The 20,017-nt window shown below is 40.8% G+C and overlaps 1 protein-coding gene across 5 annotated transcripts in view; it reads left to right on the forward strand.

Annotated features, from left to right (window-relative positions):
- Window positions 1-20,017, forward strand: part of plxnb2a.1 (plexin b2a, tandem duplicate 1) — a 166,554-nt gene that overhangs the window by 128,108 nt on the left and 18,429 nt on the right. For all 5 annotated transcript variants that reach the window (XM_071502766.1, XM_071502765.1, XM_071502764.1 and 2 more), the window contains 13 exons: window positions 1,003-1,129; window positions 4,177-4,342; window positions 5,245-5,356; window positions 5,447-5,558; window positions 5,857-5,958; window positions 6,048-6,143; window positions 8,091-8,184; window positions 8,439-8,602; window positions 11,978-12,126; window positions 13,047-13,182; window positions 16,942-17,078; window positions 17,174-17,356; window positions 18,337-18,454. In XM_071502766.1, the coding sequence (XP_071358867.1) occupies window positions 1,003-1,129; window positions 4,177-4,342; window positions 5,245-5,356; window positions 5,447-5,558; window positions 5,857-5,958; window positions 6,048-6,143; window positions 8,091-8,184; window positions 8,439-8,602; window positions 11,978-12,126; window positions 13,047-13,182; window positions 16,942-17,078; window positions 17,174-17,356; window positions 18,337-18,454 (1,696 nt within the window). The remainder of the gene's footprint in view (window positions 1-1,002; window positions 1,130-4,176; window positions 4,343-5,244; window positions 5,357-5,446; window positions 5,559-5,856; window positions 5,959-6,047; window positions 6,144-8,090; window positions 8,185-8,438; window positions 8,603-11,977; window positions 12,127-13,046; window positions 13,183-16,941; window positions 17,079-17,173; window positions 17,357-18,336; window positions 18,455-20,017) is intronic.

Raw genomic sequence — 20,017 nt, forward strand, 5'->3', positions numbered from 1 at the left:
CTGTGTTGTACCATCCAATATTACTGATTCCTCTAGCCTGTGGTTTTTAGTCAGTTATGAGACAGGAGTCAATCGTACAAATGCATCTTTTGAATAAACTGTTTGAACTCGGGACGACTGCGGCTCAGGAGGTCCTGGTACAGCTCCTACTGTACCCATGTTGAAGTGTTCTTGGGCAAGATACTGAACCCTAAATTACCCCTGATGTATCATCTGCTTGTGATTGTGTGTTTGATAGAAAAGCACCATGAAAGTGTGTGTGAATAGGTGAATGTGACCTGTAGTTTACAGCACTTTGAGTGGTAGCTAGCTAGGTCAGAGACCTTGATTTCTACTCTGTACTTAATACTAGAATGGTCCCTTTGCCAAGGCCAGACTATCCTACACATGTCTGTCAGATCAAGATTGTTATCTGATTAGCCCCTGATTGTACAAACTCATAGATCTCAAGGCTAGAAACATGTCATTTTTTTTTTATATCAAGATCCAAACGTTACTTCCTGAGAAATTTTGAAAATGCTGAAAATTTACCTACGTTGCAATGTTGAGGTAAGTGATTAAAAAAAGTTCCTGTATCCGGCCCTTTACCCAGATTGGCACCAAACTTTAATGGGTTCGTCACTGGCCTACTCCCTATCCCTCTACTGAGTTTTGTGCAAATCGTTTCACTACTTTTCATAATTCAGCCAGTCCTGCAAGTCCGTCTATCACCAACCCTTTACCACACACACATAAAAACTATGCCACTGTCTGGTGTGACTGGGTCTTTAGTTTTTAAAAGTTTGTGGCCATGAAAAATTTGATTTTTTTTAAATTTTATTTTATTAAACGAAGAGCAAAAAGGTCACAGGTTAAAAGGAAATCTGATCTTAGTGATCCATTTACTTTTGGGCAACCAGTCGTCTCCATCGTGCAACGCTATCACTTCCCCAGTAATTTAATGAAACTCACATGTGACTAAATCATTAGTGAAGTTTGATAGTATCACCTTCTACTCCACAGGTGCACCAGGAAGCAGGAGTGCAGCAGGTCGATGGAGGAGAACACCTGGCTGTGGTCGCCCAATCAGCAGTGTGTTCAGATCCAGGCCTTCGACCCGCCGAACCTCAGCTGCAGGAAGACTCAGCAGGTACGAGGGATGTGGAGGGTGTGAGTGAACATGGTTAATTCTCTCTGAGGAGTGGATTCCCCCCTGAGCTAAAGATCCGTTCTTGCTGAGCTCTGCTTAATTTAAACCAGCCAGACGTCCTGAAACACTCTCAGAGTGGAAGGGCTCTGTGTTTGTGTTGTCAGCAGCATTTCAAACAGCTTCTTAACCTCTGGTATGTGGACCTCCAGGGGCACAGGGGAGTTAGAAAGGAATAAAGAAGTTTTTGATGCACCCTGACATTATAATGTTCAACTTTTGGACCTGAGCCAGATATGTACTACTTAGTATCTACACCGTTGGTGCTGACGGTCCCTTTGTAGGACGACTCTGTAGTTTTCAGGCTGATTCAGCACATAAAGGGAAATGATGGTTCCTTGGAAATGCTGATGACGCCTTGTTTCAGTGAATGAAATATGAGCAACAGCTTCAGAACTACATCAATAGTAATTGTAGTTTTACGAGTTTTTATGAGTCCCTAGGCCTCTTAGTCAAACATAAATATCAACAATATTAGATCATTTTTCACAAACGACCATCTTCATCTCAAGATATGAAGCGAACCATAAGATACAGTTGAGAAAGGCTCTGTTCTAAGGCTGGATCTTCACACCCTGTTTACACCTGGTATTGAAATGCAGTATTTGCCTTTACGTGGTGGTCACCTCACAGAAAGAAGGTTCTGGGTTCGAATCTGCTGGCTATTCGGTGTGGAGTTTGTTTCCTCCAACAGTTCAAAGACACACAGGTTAATTGGTGACTCTAACTTTCCTGTAGGTGTATATGTGAGTGTGAACGAATGTTTGTCTCTTTATGTCAGGTCCAGCGTGTACCTACAATCCTTAAAGCAGTATATCCTCTAGAGCCAGTTCTGTGGGTTAGTATGGGTTGATGTTGTAGGCATCAAAGACTGCGTTTACACCTAAGGTCTGAATGCAGTGTGAGCCAGACTACCTCCAAAGGTGCTCAGGCAGATCTGATCACAATAGATCTACACCTTGGATTATCATACATTTTAATACCAGGTGTAAACAGGGTGTTAGTTATTGTCTTAACAAATATCAGTAGGATTTTTAGTGGGATTTTTAATGAGCATACGTCGGAAACAGAACCCAGGAGTTCTGCTTTCACCTCGGCTCTCTACAGGTGTAGCTGTGGGCTAATGTGAATCTAATGACCTTAACAACCCTGAAATGATTTGATGGGAGATGTTTCAGTGACGAGTTGTCTTACAGAAAAAGATGTTTTAAAGGTTTTCTCAGAGTAAAACACTGTCTTATATTTTCTGTGAAGCAAAAATGATCCCAGCCAACAGCATGGAAATAATGTTGAGCAAACTAATCTTTATAACTCTCTATAATTTAAAACCAAAATGCTGCAGCAGTCATTTTTTATAGTGAAAACCAGCTTGGTGCTTTGCTCCATCTGAACCTGATGGATCAACTTTCTGAATTAATGAGGAATTGATCAGTGTGCTGATTTGCCATAAAGACACGCCGTCCTTCAAGATGCACACACCACACTGCTGACTACTTTTTTCTTCCCACCATGCCTTTCTGCTCGTAGAATAACAAAGACTTTACTAAGGTCAACTGTGAACAAAATAACGACACATGATGCTTGATCATCATGCAGATTAGCTAGTTCCTGCTTTTAAAGAGTCTCAGCAGCAAAGTTTGATTGGAATAAAAACTGAGAGCTGCTCAGGTTGATCTGAGGACAGAAATTTGTTCTGTATGTTGATTGTGACATCGGTGATTGGTGATTTTTGTAAGACAGTTCACGGTCGTCCTCATCAGACATGATGAGGCAACAAAACAAAAACGTGGGTGCATGATAATAATAATCAGGTCAGGTGGTAATGAACACTATGCAAAACAGAAGAAGGAAGGTTGAATCTTTTTATAGTGCAGTTGTAAAGACAAAGACTTTGTCTGTACTTTTATATTTAACTTTTCTGTCCATGGAAAGTTTAAAGGTCCCATTTTTTACACTTTCCCTGTGTTTTATTTGAAGTGTTGATGTTTATCAGAAGACATATTTGTGGTTTTAAGAACCAAAAACCATCTCAGTGTAGTTTTACATCTCCTCTCTCAGGCTTCTCTCTGGAGCTCTAGTAACAACAGGTCAGTGAGCCAATCAGAAGAGAGGTTCATCCTTATAAAAATAAATCAGATTTCAGGTAAACACTTAGCACAAGCAAATCCTGCAAGGTTTGGATGGTGGGTCCAGGTGAGCGGGGCTTGGGGCGTGGCTGAGGGCAGTGACTGCTTTGTTGTGACATCACAAAGTTCCAGAAGTCCTGACTTTCATTGTTTTAATATAGAATCTAGATTTGCTTTATAATAAAAAAAGACATGGAAATCTCACTTAATCTCACCTTTAAAGTTCTCATGAGGCAAAGTATGAAAGTTTTTGAAGAATTTCTTTTGGGTCTATGTAAATGAATCTACTGCATCTTAATTAGAGCGTTTGGGACGCCTCTGTTGCAGCATCTCAGTTTGTGATTTTAATCTGGTGAGACAGTTGGAATTTGGCTTAACAAAGAAAAACTTTGCCTCATGCAGCTTTACATTCTTAAGAAGAGGAAAAGGTCTTGGGTGAATTCATTCAGGGGCGTCTCCGGTCTGAGATTTACCCCGGATCAAGAAGTTTGAAATTAAAACTTCAGCAGTGAAATGAAAACGGTTGAGGTCAGCGAGGACTAATGAGGAGCTGATGTTTGCATAGCACAGTTGAATAGTAATTATTATTGCACAGCACACACACACACACACACACACGAAGACGACACACACGCCTGCTTGCGTGCACAGGCAGGCAGATGTTTGCACGATTCATCAAGTTCAGTCCATCGCATTTATTCTCTCTCACTTACACACGTTTTTGTTGCTCATTAACAAACACAGAGATAATGTTAGACAGACACTTTATAATTTATTATTGTCATTACTGAAAATCAGTCCTTGTGTTACTCCTTCGTATTTCCTGTAATCCCCACCCCCGCTCTCTTCACACGCCTCCTCCAGGTTGACATCAGCATCCCCACCCTCCCCAGACTGAGGCCTTCCGACACCCTGAAGTGTGTGTTCGGCTCCTTCATCAGTGGAGCCGTGATGAGCGCTGGTGATCAGCGGCAGGTCACCTGTTCGCTGCCCAACCCCGTGGGTATCCCACCCACCCCTGAGCAGCAGGGTAGGTGGACACATGGAGGGTTAACAGGAGTGTTTCATAATATCCTGGAGGACTCATGTAGTCTTTAGTTTGAGTTTTTCTTCCCTGAGTTGCGTCAAGCAGGCAGCGTTCCCACCATCTTCACTGTTTTCCTTTGTGTCAAATAATTGATTTTGAAATATTCGTGTGGACTCAATGATTTAAAGCCAGAGTCCATGTCTGATCTGCTGTGACTGTGCTGTCATTTTTTATTCAGTTTTATTCTGTTTTTCTTATTATTATTGTTATTGTCTTCTATTTATTGTGCTCCTTTAAAATTCTGATTATATTTGTCCTTTATATTTCTTTTGTTTAGATCTTTTCTTTATGCATTTTTATGTCTTATATAAATCTCTTTGAACTGCCTTCTTGGAAGGTATAAATATATTTGCCTGCTGTTGGAGCAATACAACAATAACTCTTTACACAAAACAGCATCAAGAAATCTCATAATTTAGCTGTATTTATTTTAAATATATAAAATATATAAAAAAAACACAATTGTTGTCTCAACATCTTAATATAAGCTTTCAAATTGGTAGCTTAAGAGGTGCTAGAAGCAGAGCCAGGCTAGCTGTTCCCCCCTGTTTCCAGTCTTTATGCTAAGCTAAGCTAGCCAGCTGTAGCTTCATATTTAGCTAACCCTGTCTACAGCCTGTGAGACTAAACTCAGGGAACAAAGGTCATTTTCTTTTATTGCTGATTTATTTAAATGTCTCAGATGCTCTTTCTTTATTTATCCTTATATGTGTGTGTGTGTGTGTGTGTGTGTGTGTGTGTGTGTGTGTGTGTGTGTGTGTGTGTGTGTGTGTGTGTGTGTGCGTGCGTGCGTGCGTGCTTGTGTGCGTGTGCGCGTGTGCGTGTGTGTGTGTGTGTGTCTTCAGACTATGTCTCTGTCCCGGTCAAGGTTCTGGTAAACGACAAAATTGAGGTGACGTCTGGAGAGTATCACTTCTACAACTGTGCCGCCACAGTCAGGAAGAACCAAAACACACCGTAAGATACACAACACACACACATACACACACATATAGATATATACACACTTGTACCACACACACACTCAGGGGTGTTCTGTGTTTTCAGGTGTATAGCGTGTGTGACCAGTGAGTGGAGGTGTCAGTGGAGCGCTCGGCATCACAGCTGCAGTGACAGCGACGACAACATGAATGAAGATCACATCATCAAACCTCAAAAGGTGTGTGTTTGTGTGTTCGTGTGTTTGTGTGTTTGTGTGTCAACAGCAAACAAACAGACTTTAACATGGTTTACAGGTCACTCACTGAGAGTGTTCTCACCTTTAACATTGTCTCCTGGTGTTGGAGCCTCTCAGTTGACAGCTGCATTTTAAACACACACACACACACACACACACACACACACACACACAAAACTAATGAAAAGCTCATTTGAAATTAATTAAAAGTTGAATCAAATTAAAAGAAAGTTTTATTTAAAAGAATATTTCTGCCTCTGCGTCTCTCTCTGTCATGAAGCCTGAGAGTTGCCCCCAGTTTGAGGCCCCGGAGCCGCTGCTGATCCCCGTCGGCTTCAAGATCCCGATCAGCTTCCAAGGGAGGAACCTGGACATCTACATGGTGAGAGGAGCCACACCTGCTCATTAACTCATCAACTAACATCTGAACATCGTCATCAACGTCTTCTCTCTGTGTGCGTCCGTCTGCAGGGCAAGACGTTTGCCATCGGGACGGAGCTGATGAAGCACACGGAGGAGGAGGTCACACAGGAGCAGAGGTCAAAGTTCAAGTTCACAGGTTATGAGGTCAGTATGAAGGAGACACTACACCTTGGTTTATGGACTGTCCAGACTCAAAAACATTTGCTAAAACTTTCTCATTTCAGACCAGATTTACTTTAATGTAATTCAGTTGGTAAAGTTTTAAGAGTAAAATTTAGAGAGGCGTTGACTGCTTCGTTGTGACATCATAAAGTTCCAGAAGTCCTGACGGCTGGTTTTAAGGCTCAGTTTCTGAATACAGGCTGTGTGCATTTCTCTGTGGACTGAGGCTTTGATACTTTCCCAGTATTAATATAGAACCGAGACCTGCTTTATAATCACAAACACATGGACATCTACCTTTAGACTATATGGACCTTTAAATTGTCTTTAAATAAAAAAAACGAAAATAACCAGCGTATAGTATTAATCCAACTCGTTTAATGCCTTTTGTTTAGGAGTCAGGTTTTTACATACTTTAGCAAATCTAGTTTTATCCTTAAAGTGAGTTAAAATAAAGTTTTTTCATTCATTTATTCTCTGAATTAATTCATAACCTAACTGCTTGTAGCATCACATAATTAATACGTACCTACATATGTAATTATTCATCTTCTTAGCAACATTACTGTAGTTAGTGCTGAGCTGTGTAAAATATATGTATTAATAATACTTGAAAGTGTCTCCAACATCACATTTAGAGAGTTTTATAGAACAAACTTTGAACCATTAAGTTGAATAAGTTGTGAAAACACAAACGCAACATGTCATTATTTAAGTATGTGTTAATAAATGAGGACAGAAGTTTCATCACAGCAGATAATAACAGCCAGACCTTGTTTAGCAGAATCTAAATCACTGTAATCTAAAATCAGAACAAACAACGTGAACAGGAAGGCATTAAAATAAGATAAAAGCAGAAACTCTCTCTGTTTTTGTCTGTGAGGTGACTCATTAAGTTTTTTTTTTTCTATACATAAATTAAATCCATTCACTGCACATAATAATACACTCTGTGATTCTTTTATAGCGTCCATTAGCTGTCCACAGAACGCATACATTTACTCCGAGCTCTCTTGTTGTTTGTGTTGTGACGCTCGGCAGTGAACGCTGCCAGGCAGTGTAACAACATCAGAGAGTGCATCATTAATGATAATTAGGGAATTAGTGAATCATTAGTGGTTGATTTGTGAGTAAATTGTGAGTCACAGGCTCAGTTCTAGTTCTGTTTGTAATATTTCATTTTGTGTGGTTGCTGTTGACGTCTTGTGTTTATATTTAAGTTTAATCAGGTGAGTTTGATTAAGTCTCAGCTCAGACTTATTCACTGTTCAACACACGACCACGTGTCTGCTGGCGCCCCCTGTTGGCTGCCGAGCAACATCATTATTTTCCTGAGTCACTGAAGTGCAGGTTGTGGTGTGTGTGTGTGTGTGTGTGTGTGTGTGTGTGTGTGTGTGTGTGTGTCAGTGACTGTGCTGTCTTCTTTCTTACACACCCCTCGGTTTTTCCTCCTTTCTGCCTCCATTGATCTTCACATCATGCTGAGTCTAAGACTGCCAATAAGCAGTTAAAGAGTCTGTGTGTGTGTGTGTGTGTGTGTGTGTGTGTGTGTGTGTGTGTGTGTGTGTGTGTGTGTTGCTGATTCCACTCTCATTATCTGTTACCTGTGTTCATCTCTACATTCAAATGTATTTTGTTCTCTGTCACTCTTTTTCTCCTCTCACACACAACCTGAAGAAAAACGCTCCCTTGATTTATGGCCACAGGAACATGTGTGTGTCTGTGTGTATGTGTGTATGGGGGAGCGTGTGTGCTTCCGAATGTGTGTTCATGTGTGTGCTGACCTTCACAGTTAAGGTAGATGAAAGGTAATTTAGTGCTGAGCTGCAAATAGGTAGGAATGTTATGGTACGCTGTGTTAATATAAACCTGATGGGAAGTCTGTGTGTGTGTGTGTGTGTGTGTGTGTGTGTGTGTGTGTGTGTGCAGTTTACCTATGACAAACAGCAGGAGGTAAACGTATCCTTCCATATCAAAGAAAGAGAAAGAGAAAATGAGAGGAAGATCGACAGCACGCTGACAGGTTGGTGTGTCACACACACACACACACACACACACACAGAGACACACACACCCACACATAATCTCACACACTCACACTTACAGTTGCACAGTTTCACACAAATCAAGAGAAAGTGTGACAGTGCAGTTAGCACGCTGTTCGACTTTCTCTCTCTCTTATTTCCAATTCAACTCCAGCTGAATTATGCTAATGAGTGCTACCTCCTTCCTCTCCCTCCTCTTCCTCTCCCTCTCCTCCCTCCGTCTCTCCAACAGTCGTGCTCTACAACTGTTCCGTGGGAAGAGAAGACTGCAGTCTGTGTAAACACGCCGACGCCAAGTACCAGTGTGTTTGGTGCGCCGCCTCACGCACCTGTGTTTACCGGGAGCTCTGCCCGTCGCCGCAGCCCGCTCAGTGCCCCAACCCGGAGATCACTGATGTGAGTCATAAAAAGAAGCACACAAGGCCACACCCTCTTATTAATCAGGAACAACATCTCTTTTTGTTGGTCTGTGTGTAGAGACGTGTGAAATGTGTCTGGTAGTGTGACCTTTGTAACCGTGGCCTCACAAAGTTTAAACCTCAAAGTGCTGTGATCCGATTATTGTACAGAGACACCGGAGAAGCTCTGTGAAAAGCACCTTTCATAGATCCACTATATTGCATTTCATTTTCCCTCCTCAGTGTTACATAAGACCAGACAACCTTTTGACATAAATCACAACGGTTCGTCTGAAATTTATCTTCTGTAGTGAAAGAAAGCACAGCGGCAAACTTCATCTGGTGGTTTCAAAGGAGTTACTGAAGAGGAACTGTCAGTCTGCTGGCGGCACCTCCTGAAATGTGCTGCAGTCACAGGGAATAATACAAGGAAGCAATCACATGGATGACCGAGGACAAGAGCGATTTTAAATGTATCTGAGAGTGGATCAGACTGTGCGAGATAACTAGAAACAGATCGGCCTACAATAACCTACTGTCGCCGGTTGGTTTTGCCCTCCTAGCAGCAGGGAGTCCAACACTTTGGTCCAGTGTCAGATATTTCCCCTAATTTCCTCTAGTGCCCCTGTCTGGCTTAAATTCCCACTTCAGCAACATTTTAGAAGAGTTATTTCAGGAAGTGAATAAATATTCTCAATCCTCAGAGGGAGAATCTTAATATCCTCTAAGCACCAATGTCAGGTCAGAATTTCCCCCATTAACTAACATTTAGGGCTGAGAAAAGGTTTTGATTAGCTACTAATGAACTTGACTGAAACTCATTCATGATCTCAAGAGGATGAATTATAATGATTTTGATGATCCCCTGACTTTTCCTCTTGTGTTACCAACAGTCTAACACTTTGGTTCACAATGAGATACCTCAGAAATTACTAGTTAGATTTTCATAAGACTTGTCTCAGGTATTCTCATGAAAGATACACTGTGGGTTTTCATGATCTCCAGAGGGTAAACTTTGCTGACCTCATGACCTTTCCTCTAGTGCCAGAGCTTGACCAGACTTTAATTCATGATGAGATATCTCATAAACTACTGATCACTGGATGAATCCTAATGGTTTGGAGACCACCTAACCTTTTGTCAGGTCCAATTTTTATAACATTTGTTGGTCCCCAGAGGATGAATCATGAAAATCTTAGTGCCTCTTGAGCTTTTGTCATGTGACACCATCAGTTTCACCTTTAACTAACATTTCAGTGCATCCATGAAAAATAACTAAATTTCTTGATTAAGATATAAAATTCTCTGTGGATAGTCATGATCTCCAGAGGATGTATTGTTAAGATTTTACTCTTTTCCTCCAGTGCCACTGTCAGGCCAGAATTTCTTGATCTTGACCAGACTTGCAGTGATATATCCCTTCAAACTACTGGTCAGATTTTCATGAAATTTGTTCTGTATATTCTTGGTCTCCAGAGGATGAAATCTAATAATTGTGTTGGCACCTGAGCTTTTGGCACTTGTACTGCCATCAGTGTACAATCCCTCCTGATTAAGATGAAATTCACTGTGGATCTTCATGATCTCAAGAGGATGTAACTGTCACATACACAATACTTAAAAAATAAATAAATAAATAAAAAATATATACAGAATATATATATATATATATATATATATATATATATATTTTTTTTTTTTTTTTTTAAATATAATATAATACATGAACCATGTCTGTGAAGTCAGTATAAAATGATTATGCACATATTTGCTGTATTTATTCACCTTTAGCTGCTTTAGGAAACGGTTTCCCAGTATGACTTTTGTGGGTTTATGTGGCATCAGGGATAAATAAAGGATAAACAGAACGCCTCCATCTGTTAGGATAATTGTGAATTCAGCTCCACTCGTTCTCTCTTGTGGAACGAATCGTTTCTAACTTTCCACACTCATTTTAACAATTCATCTTCTTCTTTAGATAAAATCCTACATTTCTGAAATCCTTACAGCTTTTCACAAACAGACAATTTCTCAGTCAATCACCTCTTTTTTTCAGTTCAACATTTCGCGAACTCATTTTTACTCTCTCATATTGTATTCACAGTTTGTCCCCTTTGGGCTGCACGACTTCAATATGTTTCCTATTTTCTCTGGAACATCAGTCATTTGTTTCAAGCCCCGTCTCGATTTCCTTTGGGCAGCGGCTGATTAGGTCAAGAGTTGTTAGTTGTTACTCATCAACATTTGAGCTTGTTGTCGAGGGCTTTTAACTCACAAGGGGAAAAGAAACATTAAATAGATGGAACAACTGAAATTACTTTCACTTCTCATGTGGCCACATCAGACCGAAGCTAAATTGGCCCGAACTGTGGCAGATAAGTGCAGCCTCCCTGAAAAATCCATCTTTTAGATGGTGCATACTGTACTGCCTGTGGATCATCTGTCTCCACAGGAGGGTTTAATGAATATTGTTACACTGAGGTCACAGAATGCAGAAGGAAAACATTTTACTCTTGTAATTTAGATAAGCTTAATTCATTCAGACAGCCACATCTGATATAATGACAGTGAATGCAGTGCTGATTAGATGCACGTTTGGTGTTTCAAATGATTTTGAACCTGTCTTCACATTGTTTTCATACTCTGCAACACTTTATTTTACAGGATCGGTATCCAGCTAATGTTCTAGAAATGTTTCTAAAAAATTAGCCTTTATTTAGCTTAATAAAACTAAACAGAAAGAAAATCCATCACTATTTGGTGCCAATCATAAGGGAAGTGGAGGAAATGTTAGTTGCTACAGATATTAAACACCTACTTGTTATATTCAAGTGTTTAAGACAAAAATAATTGTGAAAAACTGATCATAATCAGTTTCCTAGAAAGACTAGAAGTGTATTTTACAGGTCTGATCAATGGACATTAGGTAGAAATATGTTTGTAAACTGCTGAGATGGTGAAATTTAAAATCCTGGAGTTAGTTTTATTTGTTGATCATCATCAGTTTGAAACAAAAATCTAAGGAAAACTGCAGGAAAACATGTAACATGCAGTATAAATGTGAATTAAATGAATATTTACCACCAGCCAAGCAGATCTGTAATGAACAATCTAAATGAAGAGTTTTAGTCAGTCTTTCTAGGAAACTCTGATATTTTTTGTCTGTTTATGAAATAATAACTACAAATATTTATAGTTTTTATTCTTTAAAACTTGAATATAATGAGCAGGTTACTTATTAACTAACCTCTGTCCACAGTCAGTGACACTGATGGATGTCGTCGGCTGTGGTCAAACAATAACACTGTGTTGCTGACTTTAATCTCAAACAGGCTGAAGTCGTAGTTTTACGGACTTTTCTCTCCTCCTGCAGATCATCCCTCGCTTCGGTCCTCTGAACGGTCAGATCTCAGTGACCATCAAAGGCTCCAACATGGGAATAAAGAAGGAGGACATCAAGAAGATCACGGTGGCTGGAGTGGACTGTGTTCACCAGCAGGACAGATACTCCGTCTCCACCAGGTAACCTGACAGGACCACATTAACATGCAGGCAGGAGCCCGGCTGCTGTCTGTGCACGTTAAGGTCTCGTTCAGGTGAAGCTCGTTACAGGAACCTGTGACAGCCATTAATTCATTCCTGCAGAAAACTGAACTTCAGCTGTTTAAATGCAAAACCCCTGAAGTCAACGCTGTAGATTAACATATGAAAGTTATCAGATGACTGTACCTGCCTCACTGTCAGGACGGGACTTGTTCCTGTGCATAAACCTTTCAAAGATCAAACTTCCATATTAAAATGAGAAGATTATTGAGGTCTGCAGGTTTTACATCGAGCTGTCGCCTTTAGCTCCACTGTGTTTAATGTCACTTTCTGTGGTGGATTTTGGCAGAATCTGTGTGTGTTTTATGGAACAGAAACTCACCTTCGAGGACGGTTCAAGCTGAAGTGAAGACAAACACATTCTTGGCATCGGAAACAGAAGATTTAAATCTTAACACAACATCTGGGTACTCTCTCCAGAACTTTCAACCATGTCTCATCGTCTTCCTCTTTGGATGAAGTTGTGGATGAAGACTGTGAGAGGTGGTTAAAAGCTCCAGAAAGTGGACCTTGTCTAATAGGTCCTGGGAGTAGAGCTGCAACCATTAGTTGATTAACTGATCATAAAATTAACTGACGAGAATTCACACAATCAATCAGTTAATTTTTTTTTTTTTTAGAAAAATGGTTCCAGCTTCTTAAGTGTTTTATAGTTTCCTTGTTCTTCTACAATAATAAACTGAACATCTTTAGATTTTGGACATTTGAAGACAAAATGATGAATCAGTTGTTTTAGTAAGTCATCAGATTAGTCGATTGATGAAAATAATCCTCAGGTGCGGTCCCAGCTGGGAGGCTTCGTCATTGTTTAACCTGTCTCCCTCTCCGTGCGTCCACAGCGTGGTGTGTAAGATCGGCCCGGCGAAGCGAGTTCCTCCGTTCGACGTCCCGGTTGAACCAACCAACAGTGGAGCAGTGCAGATAGATGTGGAGGGAGGGAGGAGCGGCACGTCTCAGGTCATCTTCACCTACCGGGTACGTCTGAACCCAAACACTCAACTTCCACATTTTTCTACTAATTTTTAGAAACCACGTGGTGTTCTACACTAAAGGGTCTCTGAAATTTGACCTTGTTGAGGTTTGAAAAATGAAGGCTGAGTAGATTCTTGCTGCAGGTTCCATGAAGAATTAGTGATGTTCATGTATATAGAAGTGAAGCAATGTCCCAGCAAAGGCAGTGAAAGCTCCATAAGGCACCTTTCAATACAGATGTGTCCAGATGTGCTAGTCCCCCCGTTCACACAGTAGTTTGATGACATTCTCTCCCTCTCTTTCATCAGAATAACAGTAGTTTTGTTTCTTGATTTTGTTACTTTCAAACATCCTGGTTCAGCTGCAGGAGGCTTTTAAAAGCAGTGAAACCTGCAGACGCCACGTACACACCTCATCAAAGGTTCTGTGGCAATACAGAACATTGTGTGACACAGCCACTTCAAACCCGGGAGATCAAATCCCAGAAACATTAAAAGCTTTATAACAATGTGAGAGCACACGGTCCTCTCTCTCTCTCTCTCCCTGAAGAAGCAGCAGTGTGTAAAAATATCCCTCGCATACAAATTCACCTCTGCACAAAACTGTGTTCAGCCTCTCTTCCTGCAGACCACAAACAGAGAAACTAATACGATCAGTATTGTTCCTCACTTCACATATATTTATTGTTTTGTTGTTATTGCGCTGACAAGAAGCTAATTAACCAAACTGCTGGGACCAGAATGACTAATTTACTTCAGCAGCAGTCTGCCTCCGTCTGTAAACTCTCCAGTTCAGATCAGGAATTAAACTTTGAAGCTGTGCTTTCATTCACTTTGTCTCACTGTCAGAAATCTTTTCATCGTGCTCACCAGAGACAAATGTTCTCTGATTTCAGCCTCTCAGATGAGAGGGTTTGTTCTTTTTCCTCGTCAAATGTGATTAAACTGTAAACTGAATATTTTGGGAGTTTGAACTGTTGATCACATAAAATTGTCATCCTCGTTTTTTACTTTTTTTTTTACAATTTACAAAGAATTTATTTTTCAAATAATTAATCAGTTAATCAAGAGAATAACCAACAGTGAAAATAACTTAGTTGTAGCCTCAAAGGAAAGGACCAAAATGTAACCCATCCATCCATCCATCCATCCATCCATTCATCATTCCATCCATCTATCCCTTCATAAATCCATCCTTCCTTCCTTCTTTCCTTCCATTCATCCATCCTTTCATCCATCCTTCCTTCTATCCATCCAAGCCCCAGAAAAACCAGGTTTCAAATCTTCAGTATTTCTTTACAACGTTAAACATTTGTAACTGAATAAGCAACAAACCTGAAGGTAGAACACATCCTTTGTATTTCTGAAGAGTTTAAGACTCAAAAACATCATGAGGATCATGTGGATGTGGTTTGATTAAATCTGGTCTGGAAGCAAACAAACCCTCCGCTGTCGTCAGATTTTGATCCAGATATTTGTAGATCCTGATTGTTGAGCAGCAGGATGTGAAAATAACATAAAACAACATTTGACCATTTGCAGAAAATAGTTGTAGTTTGTTTCAGTGACTGATGATCTCTGGATATTTCATCAACCATCAGGTAAAACTCTCTGTCAGAGCTGTACTTCTGCTCAGCTGTGCAACAAGGTAACGCAATGAGCTAACATAAAAAATGTTAAGTATTTAAAGTTAGTTTTACCAAGTGAAGTTTTGTTTTTGATGCTGTCGAAGTGTTTGTACCTGCAGGACGCCGGTCGGATCATAATGAACCATCAACACAGGCTGTAAAATCAAAACAATCAGCTGAAAGATGCTAAACTGCTCAATAGAGCTGAGGGGGATAATTCCCTGCCGGTTCAGCACCATTGATTCATTGATAATAGAGGATTGATTAGTGCAGCTGATGGAGGTTGAGCTTTTTCTGCTTTGTAATGATCCCTTCTTCTTCTTTTTATCCTAAAAACAGAGGATTTTCCTCAGATTTCCTTACATTGTTTATCTTCCAGTGAGTCTCAGGATTTGACTTTCTGTTTCTCTGCCGGAGCCAAAATATAGAACTGTCTGTTTTTCCTGCGACTCACAGACCAAATATATTTCAGTAAGTGTTACCTCCTGCGCCACTGTTTTGTTTGCGTGTAACTTCCAGCCAGGCAGAGTTGTTATGAGTTTGTCTCTCTTTGGGGATATTTATTCTTGTGTTTGTGGCTCTCTCTGCCAGAACAGCAAGAACAAATCTGAAACGCCAACAAACCAAATGCTCGGCTACGTCTCGGCAGCTGCACACCGCGCACTGGTGTTACTCTTGATTTAGAAAGCAATGTTGTGCTTCTTCACTTTCGATTCATATTTACACCTTTTATTTTATCCTATTTTTCCCCACACAAATAAGTTCTTCCACCAACTGTGCTCCTCTGCTGCGTCTTAATTCTGAGGACAGATTGACTTCTTAAATTTTGAAGCTGCTTCATCCCCCGGTGTAGCTGAGAATTAATATCCCCTCTTGTTTTGTTTGTCATGCTGTCAGCGCAGTACAAAACCTTCCAGTGCAAACAGGAAACCAACCAGCTGGTGTGTTGCAGCAGCTGCCGTCTCCTTTATCAATATTCCTCAAACACATGAGTTGATAAAACTCCCCCATGGTGAAGCTCTTACAGTGACACCCACTTTGTCTCTGCTGTGTTGTTTGGAGCTGGAGCTCGCTGCCGAAGCGCCACGGAGCCGAGTGATTTAGCTTTAGAAATGTAAAAAAATATATGTTTAGGTTTTGATGTGATCAAAGCGTTTATACCTGCAGGACGGCAGCTGGAATATAATGAACCGCATTCGCTTAAAGTTTAATGTTTACTTCTCACTGAATTTTTCTTTGTTTGTCTGTCTCCACTGTTTGATTTGACTGATCTCATGTTTTTTTACTTTTGTTCCTGAAAAGTGATTGTTTTCATGTCAGAGTCTCTTGAGCAACATCACAGGCTGTAATAGACAGAAAAAACAAATTAGAAGCTGTAATTAAAGGTCCATATTTTACCCTTTTCCATTGTTTTATTTTCCATTGTTTTCCATCAGAAGATATATCTGTGGTTTTAAGAACCAAAAACCATCTCAGTGTAGTTTTACATCTCCTCTCTCAGGCTTCTCTCTGGAGCCCTAGCAACAACAGGTCAGTCAGCCAATCAGAAGAGAGACTCTGAGCCTGTCCTCTGATTCGCTGACTGTTTTCTGAATGATCTAATAAAAATAGCAGAGCAGATTTCAGGTAAACACTGAGAGAAACCAAATCCTGCAAGGTTGGATGGTGGGTCCAGGTGAGCGGGGCTTGGGACATGACTGAGAATGGTGACTGCTTTGTTGTGACATCACAAAGTTCCAGAAGTCCTGATGGCTGGTTTTAAGGCTCAGTTTCTGAATACAGGCTGTGTGCATTTCTCTGTGGACTGAGGCTTTGATCCTTTCACAGTATTAATATAGAACCTAGACCTGCTTTATAATCACAAACACATGGACATCTACCTTTATAATATATGGGACCTTTAAGACTCTGGCTCTGGCCTGCATGGCAGTCAAAAATAATAATATAGAAAAAATAAAGAAAAACACTGAACACACAGAGTCAGTTGTGTTTTCTCCTTTTTAAAATGAAGAGTAAAGTGAAGAGTAAATGTTCATCATTGTGCGCCTCCTCCTCTTTGTGTATTTTATTTGTCGAACTATGTGTTAAGCTTCAGAGTGACTGAAAACGAGGCCACTGTTGTGTTTCCTGTCCAGGATCCCAAACCAGTCTCCGTCCACCCGGCGAAGGGTCCGGCAGCTGGAGGAACCGTGATCACCATCAGCGGGAAAGACCTGGACACGGCGACTAAAGACGACGTTGCTGTTAAAGTGGGGGACGTTCCCTGTGAAGTGTAAGACACCTGTTCACAGTGCCACATACTGTATTAACCTTGTCTTCTGGGAAGACACTGAACGTGTGTCTGTGGTCTTCCTCCCTCCTCTTCAGCCTGTCGTTCGGGACACAGATCACCTGTAAGACCGGCAAGTACCGGGGGCAGAAGGTGCCCTCGGATCAGTTAACGCTGACAGTGAAATATGGAAATGACACCAGCAAAGACATCCGAACAGCGTACCAGTACTCGGAGAACCCCAAGATCACAGACTATTACCCCAAAGCCAGCTTCGTGTGGTGAGTGTGATTGACACTGGTTTACGTCAGGGTGGTGGAGATACTGCTGTAAATATCCGTGTTTGCTGGTACGAGGAGCCTGCGCTCGGTCTTTCCAGGTCTGGATTTCAGTAGGTTTGACACAGATGTAATGTTTGGTGGTGTTTCCTGCTAAACGCTCAGGTGTAGTCAGGTGTGTAGGGGACAGAAAACCATTAAAACACTGGTGCTCTCCTTCACACTGACAGCACAAAGTTAATTAAAGAAGCAACATATTTAGTAGCTGTGTTCAGGACCCAGGGAGACAGCCCCAGATGGTCCCATAGAAAAGGGGGGGGGGCAGAGACCAGACGAACATTTGCAAACAATTTAGTCTTAATCCTGGAGTTTATTCATCCTGTAAAACTGACAAATCCTGTTTGAAAACCCTCCAGTGAAGCATAAATGTTACTTGTCCAAATAAGTTTTTCAGTGCAGCGTCTTCTGCACCTTATTGTGATGCACCTAAGCTGTAACAGGCTCATTACTGCCCCCTACGGGCAGAAAAAAGCTCCTACTATCCAAAGCAGCAGCGATAAAGCCATTCCACATGTGAGAGCAAACTTGATAGAGATTTATGCTTCATCAGGTACAGACAGACACTGGTTGACTGGTGCATCTCGTTAACTTCCCCACCTCTGTTAAAGAGCCGCACACAGTCAACCACAGTCGACCACCGTCCAGGACTTCCTCTCAAACACTGGATGAGATGGTCCTGAACAGGTCGACACCTTTAGGTCCCAGACATTTGTCATGTGATCTACGACTCACCCTGATGACCTGATCTCAACATGTGAGGCTTCCAGGAAATGTAACAGAGCAGCTGATTATCATCTGATTAACAGCTGATTATCACAGATATATTGGTATAATTGTATAAATGAGCAAAGATGGAAGAAAAATAAACTCTCCCAAATTAATAGACTGTATTTAAATTAATTTGTGTGTGTGTGTGTGTGTAGCGGTGGTCGAAGGATCGTGGTGGTGGGAAATGGTTTTGACCTGATCCAAAGAGCCACGATGAAAGTCCTGTCGTCTGCTGACGCTGACGAGTTCTCACAGGCCGCCGCTCCGGTAGAGGTGAGTGTGTGTCTGTGTGTGTGTTTGTATGTGTCTGTGTGTGTGTGTGTTTGTGTGTCTGTGTGTGTCTGTGTGTGTTTGTGTTGTGGCAGCAGCAGATTGATGGAGTTTGCTTGGTTCTTCATGTTAAAGTGGTCCTTCATTTCCTCTCTGTTCCTCACACACTGGTGTTTCTCAGCTTCAAGTCTCTGCACCAACTTTGTTTTTCCTTTTCCTCCACTTTTTATTTATGGTTCCTACAAATCTATTTTTCTCTTACCTCTCAGTTCAGATTTATCTTCTCTCCGCTTCCTTTATCTCCACCTTTTGTCTTCTTCTCTGCCATTTTTTCATGTGAAACTGTGTTGTCTCTAACACTTAAACTGTAAAAACACAGTAAACGCTCTTAATCATGTTTTGTACACATGTAAACAGCAAATTCATTGGTTACAGTTAAGATAATAGTATAGTAATAAAGAACTGTATCATAGCCGATCAATAAAAACATTGATCAGTTGTGACCTCCATCCAGGGGTCCACATGATGAAACAACCATCATCTTAAAAAAATCAAACATATTGTCAGACATTGTGTTATAGTATTTGCATACTGTGGTATAAATGTGTAGTTTTTACAATGATCTCAATGTTTTCCTTTGAAAAAAATTAAGGGCATATAATCTCAGAAAGTCTGATTATCTCATTATATTACATGCTAATAATAATTTAAATAAAATAATTACTGTAAAACATGACAAGATGTACATTCATGAAATCTGTAAAAATAAAATCTAAAATGTACAGAAGTCCTGAAATCACTCGCCTCTCGTGGCTGGTTTCAAAAACAAAAACTTAGAAAAATGATCTTGGCAAAAAAAAGGGGCTTCCATAAAAGTGAGCAAATATCTGTTAAAAATGTGAAGTATTGAGCATTTTCCTCGTTTTTGCTCTCGTCAGTGTCTGTTTTTATAATCTACGTATCTGTGCGACGTGTTGTTAGCATCAGGTCAGTTTCCCACAGGCTGCAGAAGTTGAACAGATCAATTCTGCAATAAACCTGCAATAATTCAAACCACATAATATCAGAGGCGAACACACTCTGACAGGAGCAAGTCAGATTTTTAATGAAAGCACAATATCGACTGGATGAACATCAGTCTGCAGCTGCACTCTGAAACACCTGAAACAGAGAGAGAGAGAGAGAGAGGGGTGTCGCCTCTCTGAGTGACAGTCTCAATGGAAAGATTCACTTCAGGGGACAGGAGGAGAAGTCGTTTGATGGTCGCTTCATCAAACGCCACCGTCTGAACCCGGGGGGGGGGTCTGAAGTAAAAGTTTCACCTGCACTGTAAATCTGGAATCACTTGACTTCAAACCAATAAGAACAAAATTAAGAAATGATATTTAAAGCTGCAGTTATTGATTTTGTTGTTTGGCCTCTTGAGAGCAGTTCGTCACCTTTTACGTTGATGTGTTGAACTTGATATCGAGCAGCTGCTGCTGCTGAGAAAGAGGCTGTGAGGGTGAACCAGAACAGGAAAGCTGTCTCCAGACTGAAACAAAGATTTTCTGCTTCCAGCTTCTG

The sequence above is a fragment of the Trachinotus anak genome, unplaced genomic scaffold (assembly GCF_046630095.1).
Source record: "Trachinotus anak isolate AG129_WGS33_773 ecotype Australia unplaced genomic scaffold, CSIRO_AGI_Tana_v1 ptg000018l, whole genome shotgun sequence".
NCBI lineage: Eukaryota > Metazoa > Chordata > Actinopteri > Carangiformes > Carangidae > Trachinotus > Trachinotus anak.